General features: G+C 44.3%; 1 protein-coding gene across 1 annotated transcript; it reads left to right on the forward strand.

Moving 5' to 3' along the window:
• On the forward strand, positions 1-9,785 carry RAP2C (RAP2C, member of RAS oncogene family). The gene is made up of 3 exons (XM_039717361.1): positions 1-550; positions 2,263-2,582; positions 7,310-9,785. The coding sequence occupies exons 1-2, from the start codon at positions 278-280 to the stop codon at positions 2,539-2,541; spliced, it is 552 nt and encodes a 183-aa protein (XP_039573295.1). The 5' UTR covers positions 1-277; the 3' UTR covers positions 2,542-2,582; positions 7,310-9,785.
• The last annotated feature ends 107 nt before the right edge of the window (positions 9,786-9,892 follow it).

The following is a 9,892-nucleotide window of genomic DNA, read 5'->3' on the forward strand; positions in this document are numbered from 1 at the left end:
CGGGGCGGCGCCGCCTGCGGTGCCTCAGCAAAAGCCTTCCGGGTGGGGCGGCCCTGGCGGGCGGGTCCCGCGGCGGCGGCGATGGCGGGAGCGCGGCGGTGAGGCAGCGCAGCGGGGCCGGGGCCGCGCCGGGCGCTCACCGGGGTCTCGCTTCCCCCCAGGACGCCGCGGGAGCAGCGGGGCCTCGCCCTTCACCGGAGGCGGGCCGGGGCTATGCGAGGGCCGCGGTGCCGCCTGCGCTAGGCCCGGGCCCGGCGGGAGCGGCGAGCGGGGCCCGATGCGGGAGTACAAGGTGGTGGTGCTGGGCAGCGGGGGGGTGGGGAAGTCCGCCCTGACGGTGCAGTTCGTCACCGGGACCTTCATCGAGAAGTACGACCCCACCATCGAGGACTTCTACCGCAAGGAGATCGAGGTGGACTCGTCGCCCTCGGTGCTGGAGATCCTGGACACGGCGGGCACCGAGCAGTTCGCCTCCATGCGCGACCTCTACATCAAGAACGGGCAGGGATTCATCCTCGTCTACAGCCTGGTCAACCAGCAGTCCTTCCAGGTAACCTGGCCCGGGGTCCCGTCCTCGGGTGGAGCCGGCCCTGGCCCGGGGAAGTTTGAGGGGTAGCCACGTGTGCGTGGAGGCGCTTTATGTCTCCGAAGGGCCAAAAGTGTAAATGGCCAGCTTGGGAGCGCGTTTGCCAGCCCTGCTTCCTGCTGGAAAACTGCTTGGTTTGCAGGTACTTATCAGGGTGCCACCATTGTTAAATCCCACGCAGTGCTGGAGAACAATGACTAGCTCCCACTTCCCCAGCCGAAATCTCCTGGCAATCCCCTTTTGTGAAGAAATCACTCGATATTAAAGCCGAGACTTCCCCTTCCAGCCCCCTCTCCTTCCTAAAAGGCATGTTTCTGCAGTTGCTCTTGAAGAGAGTCTCATTGTTCTGCAGTTGTGAGTTGTTAAGTGAGCTGCTATTTTCTGCTCCCTGCCCCCAAAATATATTCCTGTCCAGCACGAGCTCGATGCTCTCACAGCGTAGGTGGAGTACTGGAGAGCACAACTAGCTACACGCGATCATTTGTGGCTCTGGATTTGATTTCTACTATTAAAACCCTCCAAAAAAATGAAGTGCCTCAGCTAGTAACTGGTCTAGGCTGCCTGTAGGAACGGGGCTTTGTTTTTGGGCAGTAAGTGGGTTCAGCAGCACTCGGTGCAGCGCAGGGATTTGCAGCTCCTGCCTTGGCTTGGGCTGCCGAGCTGGGTGTGTTCCAGCTGCTTGGCCAGACCTTGCACACCCCCACTGTTTGCTCCTGCTGAAGGCTGAGCCTTATCTCAGCCGAGGCCTCGAAACAACCCTGGGTGAGCTGAAGACGTGCTTATCTTTGGAAAACAACAGCAGTGGCATTGGGATGCTTCTGCTCTCATTTTCACTGATTTTTGGGTTCCGGCGAGCCCTCATTATTTGAGGAATGGATGTGCAGCGATCCACCTTGTTAATATTTAATTATTCCCGTCTGTCTGTAGTGTTTGCTCTGAAGGCTGTAGGTGTAAACCTCTCTGCAGTTCTTTACACAGGGGTGACTTCAAACGCTGGGATTGCTTTGTCTCAGAACTATGCAAGAATTTGTAGTGCTGATAGCAACTTAAAACACTCAGGGGGCAGAGGAGGCTGACTCAGACTTTCAAGTGTAAACGCCCCGTGTCGGCTCAGACTTGAATAAATGCATCTCTAGGTAATAAAATCTCTTTACAGCATCTAATTTGGTTACTTACATGTGATTAAATGTGTTCACAATGAATTATTCTAAGCATTCAAGGACCGAGAAGGCTTTATTTAAATTGATGGCTTTCTCAAGCTGTAAACTAAGCACAAACTTCCTAAATGGCTGTGTAATGGCATGCCCCTGCTAGGGTTACAGGTCCTTAGACTTGAGACAGCTTCTTCAGAAAGCTGAGACCAGCCTTCAGAGCAGCAATACCGGCCCTCCTGTGGCTGAACCGACTGTCTGAGAGCACAGCAGTCACTTTCTGTTTGTAAAGGCACATAAATTCTATGAAATGTGCATCCTTTTATATAAAAGGAGAAGTAACTTAGTGGTAGGTAGTGAATTTTCTCTGAATTCTAGATCTGTGTGCCTAGGAGTTTAAAAAGTCTTCTGATGTATTTTTAACGTTCAGCTGCACGTGAGGGCTCCTAAAATGTGTTTCTGCAGTGGTTGTGTAGCAGCTCCATGTGATTCCCTGCCTGTACTAACCGTGGATTGTTTGACCAGGACATCAAGCCCATGAGGGACCAGATTGTCCGGGTGAAGAGATACGAGAAAGTCCCTCTGATCCTGGTGGGGAATAAGGTGGATCTGGAGTCGGAGAGGGAAGTCTTGTCTGCAGAAGGCAGAGCCCTGGCTCAGGAGTGGGGCTGCCCCTTCATGGAGACGTCAGCCAAGAGCAAAACAATGGTGGATGAACTGTTTGCTGAGATCGTCAGGCAAATGAACTATGCCTCCCTGCCTGAAAAACAAGATCAGTGTTGTACAACTTGCATCGTCCAGTGAGAGATATCGAGAAAAACCTCAACCATGGCCATACAGAGCAGGTTGGTGGAACAGTCATAACTAACTGAGGAGCCTAAACATGGTGTTTCAGTAGGAGATAAAGGGACAGGGAGTCTGACATGAGGCAGCCTTCCTCCAGGAGAGATGGGAGCTTGTGCACATGGTTGAGTCAAATGGGCTTTTGTATTACCTCAGTAGGGTTAGTCAGGAAATGCTGCATTTGCTTGCAGTAATTTTACAATGACACAAAGTGAATGATCTCATCTGCACCTATTTTGACTGTCAGTGCTGTATTTGATGCTGTGTTATTCTGCATAAGTGCTTTGTGATGTTGCAGTGGGTTTGTTCTTGTAGCTGGTATCTGAATTATTTTCCAGTAATGGGAGTTACCTTGGACTTCAGTGGGATTATTGTGACCAAGTTTCCCAGTAGTTTTACTGAGAAGACTTTGAGCTTGTTTAATAGGAATGAAGTTCTGTAGCACAGAAACTGACAGTACCCTTCTGCCTTATCAGTGGAACAAGTTTCTCTTGCAAGGGAACCACCCTGAGTGGTGAGAAGTGGCTCGGAGCCCACACAGGGTGTGCACAAAGTGCTCTTCATCTCCGATCTCCAGGGCAGAGAACACACTGTAAAATGGCTTCCCAGTGCACAACTCTTCTTTCCCAGTGACTCACAAGAGGTGTGATGGGAGTCCAGCATTCAGAGGGCTCAATGTAAGGCTTCCCCTGTGTCAGGTGTTGCTTTAAGTTTAATTTTTTCCCTCCAGGACAGCTGCCTTTGGCCTCTCACATGTGTGGTCTTTTCATGACCTTTTTCCTCCTGACTGTGCACAGGCCTGTTCCTCCCTGATGTGCATTCCCATGAGGTGGTTCTGAGCCCCCACCTCTGCTGGTTCCCCTGTGGCTGTTGCAGGTCTTGTTGCACCTCTGGCTGGAATGCATGGCTGCAGAGCAGTGTTGGTGTGCTCTGTGTGCAGCCAGCTGGTCCCTCAGACCTCCAGTTGTCTGTTGGGCCTTCACAAACAACTCGTGATCTCTGAGAGCAAGTGCAGGAATCAGGGAGGATGTGGAAACTCAGGGGAAGGAACTGCCCCTCCTGACAGCTGCACTGCTTGGGGCTCAGACTCCCACTGCCATGTCAGTAACTTGCTTAACTCAAAGGAGCTTTTTGTGTCTGAGTGACAACAGGGAAAATAGGTTATTACTGGAAGCTTTGGACCATGTATCCTCTTTAATCTTCAGTGCAAGGTCAGAGTGAAGTCTCAAAGCTTCTCTTTGAGATTGTTATCAAGTGCTTTGTAAATATCAAGTTTTAGGTGCTCCTGGCCCTAGCACTGTCATGCTACAGATAATACATTATGTTTTTATCTCCAGTTCTGTGAAATTAGGCAGGGCTGCTGTCACTGTGTAAGTTTGAGATTTGCTTGTTGAAAGGTGAAGGGAGCTTGTTGTTTTGGAGCAGAAGAAAATACAAATAAAGTTTTTCATTGTACATTAATCATACCTGCAGAGTCTATGGAGTTCTAGACAGTAATTTCTTAGATTAATTTCTTCCTTTTTTTTTTTAAATTGAGTGCTGCAGGGGTAATATCCTGAATTGTTGCAGCTATTTCTAAGGCAACTTCACAAACAAGATAACATGGACTAGAAGTATCATGCCAAAGGATATGGCAATCCCCTGGGTTACTAATGGTTCATCTTGTGCAGCTTACTGTCTTAAACTCTGGCAAAATCAGGCCTTTCATCCTTGAAATTTAGAATTCTGAAAGTGATTGCTTCTAAGAGAGGCTTTGTAACCTGTCTGCTTCTGGATTTAGCACTAAGTAGCACATCTAATCTCAAAGGTGAAATTGAGGAAGGGGCACAGCCACATGTTATTCCTTTGAATGATAACTTTTACCTAGATTTGGTGGCTTCCTAAGTGTGTTCTTGCTCCAGAACATCTGTATTCTTATGTCTTTGTGAGGTCTTGAGACAGGGGCTCTGAGCTTTTGTGGCAGAGATTTCCTCTCCTTCCTTCTGCCTGGCTTAGACAATCACTCCAAGCCTTTAGCAGCAGACTGCTTCCTTGCTTCTGGGGAATGCTGTCTCTGCCTGGTGTAGTCTCATCACCTGTGCCAAACAAGCTTTTCCTTCCTCATCCATTTCCTATTCAGTCCAGTTCTCACCACGTCTGGAACTTTTATTACTCATTCTGGCTTTCCACAGGCTTCGTGTTCTGTATTAACACTTTTGGGGTACTTTCCTCTTCCTGGCTCCCAGTCTATCCTTATTCTTTGATTGAATAGATGGAGGATCTCATTAACTTTATCAGAAGCCTTTGCTGCTTGATAATTTCTGTCTGATGTGCTCTGGTAGGAGAGGTGCTGATGGTGTCTTGTGATAGTTCTAATCAGCTTTGTGATCCTGCTTATCTGTGATCCAGGAAACAATTGCTGCTTGTCAGACCTCCTAGGTAAATTGAAACTGGGGAAGTAGAACCACCTGTCTGAAAATCTGTGGCTTGAACTACAGCTGTGTCCTGGGATCATCATCATCATCTCTGGGTTCTGTACCCTGTGTCCAGGAGGAGTCCTGGGTGTGTCAGCTCACAGAGCAGTGCATACAGCAGTTTGTGTTCCTGCAGTTCTGGTGCAGAAACCCAGGAGGGGTGGAGGTGGATTTTTTTTTTCTGGGCCTAGCTCTGCCTGAGGCTGTTCCAGTGTCAGTTTTAACTCTCAGGTACCACTTAACCTCTTTTTGGTGCTGATACTTCAGCCTGTCTGTCAGCTGTGATGTGTAGGTGCTTTCATGACATTTTTGAGAAGCATTTGCTAAACTGTTGTTCCAGTCAGCTGCCTTGGCTGAGATGGAGGATGGAACATAACTGCACAGTCAGGATAACCCTTGGTTCCTTCTAAAAAGGTGTGTTGTTCTCCCATCCTGTTTCCCAGCTCCTCTTTTGTGTTTCTGCAGTGGTCTTCTGTCGTTTTGCTCTTTTATTCAGAGATGGGAGAGTTCCAGGACCCGCGTGTTTTGTGTTCCTTGCTCCAGTATTTCTCTTGAGTTTTCAGTGTGGCACTCTTGTATTTAGAATCTTCTTTAAAGTATGGTACCTGGTGCAGTGCTTGTGCACTGAAGTCTTTCTGATACTAATAGGATTGGTAACACCTTAAAGGTTGGGATGAAAGACTGATTCTGATTAGTGGTTTCTGTCCCCTGTGTTCATGAGTAACTGGTATTAGCAAGTCTGAAGGAGGAGTATTCCTCTCTAGGAATAAAAACTGAAAGTGTACTCTATTCTGGTCTGTGTGGCTGTGCAACACAGACACCTTTATTACACTGTATTGTGTAACTTCCCCTTCTCTCCTGCCTGCTCACAGAAGAGACCAGAGAGTGGTGTAAAGTATCACAGGCAAATGAAGCCTGATGAGGTGTCCTGTAGTGTTAATTTTAGTAACTAAACACAAATGCAAAGATGACAAATCTGGACTGGGAGGTCCCTAAGCTGCAAATGCAAGGATGATGAAAGGCATGTGGAGGAAAATATCATTACTTCATTTTTCTATTCTTACTATTCCCAGCAATTCTTTGCTGGCCACGTTATTGAATGCTGGGTTTAGATGAAGTTTTTAGGGTAGCTCTAACTCTGGTAGGATGAGGAGCTACACTGGAAATGATTTGCCTCTTCTGTGCTCTGAGCAAAGATAAAACATCTATTAAGCAGGTCTAATCCATCCCCATTAGAAGCTAAATGTTGGTTTGCTGCTTTTGACAGTACAGGGATTCCCTCTGTCTAAAACTTGTGTACCAGCAGCAGTGTGTGGGGTGGGAATGATCTCACCAGATTGGGAGAGAATTGCTGTTGGCTGGAAAACATAGAACCCAGCAAGAAAAACTTGGCTGTTGGCTCCTGAGGGCAGGAGTGCTGCTCCTGAGTGTTGACCACTTGTTAGGCAAGAAGGGGAGCCCTGGCCATGTCCCTGCACTCTGTGGTAACAGACTCTTAGCTGAGAGCAAATCAACAGCTGAAAAGAAATGGTGCAGTAGGAAACATAATGTCCTGACTCATTTGGAGAAATTCAGGAATTGAGAAGGTTCCTCAGAATCCCTGGGAAGTCATGGGTCAAGCTGGAGTGAAGTACTTGCACATAACTATGACAGGTTTCTACAGACTTTGAGCTTCTAAGACTTTTAGGATATCTCTGCAGATAAATTCTGGGAGCTACAAGCCAGTTATCTGTAGATGCAAGGATGGTTTGGTCACATTGGTAATATGTTGGTGTGCTTGACTGAGGATGGTGGGGTACAGCTCTGTCCCTGCTGAGGCTGTCTGAATGCTGAGGGGCTTTTTTAGAGTCATTTAGAGGGTGTGATTGCTGAGAACACAGGTGTCAAAACTGAGTTAGCTGGCTCACCTGCCTGTTCCCAGCACTTGTGCTAAAAGCCATTGCTGTATGTTACTGGGTATTACACATACATTGGCTCCTGCCTTGGTATATCTGTACAAGAGAATTTAAATTTCCTGGCTTTTTCAGATCTTTAGATGCAATTTCCTATCCCACAGCAGCTGTTAGAAAGTGAACAGCAATAGGTTGTTACCTGCTTGCCTCTTATATTACCAGAGCTAGTGGAGCATTTGGGGATGCTGCTGTGGAAAACAGTGCTTTGGAGCTCAGGATGGGAAACTGGCCCTTCCAGGCAGGGGAGGAGCCGTGTTCACTGTGGATATGTATTGAATTTGGCTTTCATGAGGTTTTTGTTTTGCTTTATTTTTTTAATTGCAGATAAAACTCAGAGGAAACTTGCACAGATGCTGCTTTGGAGAACTTTCAGCCCAGGTTGCAGAGCTGAGCCTTGGTAAACCTGTCTCTATTACAGCACATTGCCATACATCTAAGTGCATAAGGTTGGTGGCCTCCAGGATCCACACACCTTAATCAGAATGCTTAGCATGTTTACCATAAGTTTTAAAATCTGTTCTTTATCTATCAGTCCTTTTATAGCTTTCTAAGTTCATATAATGGCTAATATGCAAGAGTTCATTTTTAATATTTTAATTGATTTCTTTAATCAATTCTGAATTTGTATTTATTAAATACTTAAACTCAGTATTACCTACTCAATGCCTTTTAAAAGAAGAGAGTTTTAATGGAGAATAAGTTGAGCCTTAAACAAATGGTTACTTCTGTATATTACCTCGCATCAGTGCTTATTTCTATTTGCAAGGTTTTCTCCTACAATGTAGTTGGTCATTCTTTGAGACTTTTTGTTTACGTGTGACAGTGTCATGGAAAGATACTGAAGGCACTGTGTTGTATGGATGTAATATCCCTTTTCGTGGCAAATGCAGCTGTGACAATGTGTTTGTAACTGGTCTGATTTGACAGTAGGGATTACTTGGAATGGCATGGAAAGTCTCCAGCTGATGTTGCTCTCAATCTCGGGTTTCTTAATTGAACATGACAATTGTAGCATTGAAAAACAGCAGCACACTTTCCTTCTACTGAGTTTCTAAACTTGTTTGTTTACAAATTGCTTCTCTATGCCTTTGAAAAGGGATAATGTATCCTTCAAAACGGGCTCTATGCCTCCTCTGTCAGCTTTGCCTGGCACAGTAAGAGACATCTAGTAGACCTCTGCATATGTAAATCTAATGCAAATATGATCACTTTACATTTTATAGTTTCTAATATTTGTCTTTCTGAATAATATTTTAAAGCAATATTTGTTCAAATTTTTCTTGCACTGTCACAAATTGCTTTTTAGTTTGGTTTTTTTTCCCCAATAAACAAGTTTAATATTAGAGACAAGTTGGTGTAACAAGGGGAAAAGCACCAGGTTTCAGTGATACTAACTGCAAGCGTGCTTTAAACAGCCATTGCCTTCCTTATTGTTTACCTGATCAACATTTTCTCTGAATACTTGAAAATTTTAACAATAACACAGGTATAAAGAGCAGAATGAAAATGTACAAAGAACAGACAAAATCTTTTTGTTCACCTCTATTAACGTGTTGCATACATGAGAGCTTTTTCTAGCAGTGGTTTAAAATGTGTAATTTTTTTTGCAGAAATTTAATAACTGCAGCTCACCTACTGCACCAAAGTTCTAGGTTTTTAGGAGCCCAGCTTTAGTCATTTGAACATGCTTCTAGAAATGTACATTCTTTCCCTGTAATAGCTAAATATCTATGAGAAAAGCTCCAGTAAAAGCAGTGATGGATATATGAGGTTAAGCAGTTGAAAACTCACAAATTGTATTGTGGATGATGGCATTTAAAACAATAAAAGATCACCGGTACAGTATCTCAATATTAATGTGTTTTATTGGTAATAATGCAGGCTGACTTTACAATATTAGCAGAAATAAAGATTCTGTGTCTACATTCAGTGTTGAATTTGAATCCTGAAAAGAAGAGGACAGGATTTCTGCCTGGTTATTAAAACACCTGATTCTTTTTCTGTGGGGTTACTTGAAATTTTTTTTTCCTGTTTGTACAAACTTTATAAACAGGCTGAGGCTAATACTTAGGTTTGCACTTTAATATCAGAATTAAACCAAACCTTGTATTCAAACTAGATTTTTTTTAAGTGATGGTTGTTGATCTTTTTTGTAGGTTGTAAGGAAGTAATAGGATATGAAAGTAATTCATAAAGATCCTAGTTTTCCTTTGTCTAAGAAGGAAAAAGTTGGTTGATATTGATCAGTGGTTCATTCCTATGGGTAGTTTTCAAAGCAGTGTTCATTTTCATTGACCTCAGCAAAAAAAGAAAAAAAAAAGAAAAAAAAAACACAAAAAAACAAACAAATGAAAAAAAACCTTAAACTTGAACTAGCTTAGAGTGACAGGACTGGGAAAATGAAAGATGGTTTCTTCAGCACACTTTGGGGGGAAAAAGGGACCAAAAGTTTATTTAGGCTTCCTCAATAGTTTGCATGTGAAGTTGCTTATTAGAGTAAGAGGCTAATAATAAATGCAATATGTATTGTCTTTACTATGGCATCTGTTTAGGAGTTGTTCAAATCACTGCAGTAGGGCTCTACAAATAAAAATGTAACCTAACATCTTGTATCTAATGTACTGTATCTTTATCAGTGATAGGTGAAATCTGGAATAACAAGTGCAAAAATGGAACAATTACCTATAATGCTTTGTAAAAAGTTTTTTCCAGTAGAATTCATTCTTGTCATTTTGTAAGACAACCCTACAGTCCACCTGTTTGTAACTTTTTTAATAAAATAGATACCTGTATTACCAAACCGGGGTGAGTAGTCTGTGTTCAGTTTCTTCTGGAGTGGGCTGCACTGACAAGCTGCTGCTGCTTTTTGTTTTGTGGGTTGTTTTTGAGGTTCTGGTTTTATTCTAA

The sequence above is a fragment of the Passer montanus genome, unplaced genomic scaffold (assembly GCF_014805655.1).
Source record: "Passer montanus isolate IOZ18808 unplaced genomic scaffold, ASM1480565v1 scaffold38, whole genome shotgun sequence".
NCBI lineage: Eukaryota > Metazoa > Chordata > Aves > Passeriformes > Passeridae > Passer > Passer montanus.

Excerpts from the sequence above, each read along its gene's own strand:
- RAP2C (XM_039717361.1), top strand. The coding sequence starts at position 278 with ATGCGGGAGTACAAGGTGGTGGTGCTGGGCAGCGGGGGGGTGGGGAAG. Across the intron at positions 551-2,262 it reads TCAACCAGCAGTCCTTCCAG|GACATCAAGCCCATGAGGGA; the intron begins GTAACCTGGCCC and ends TTGTTTGACCAG.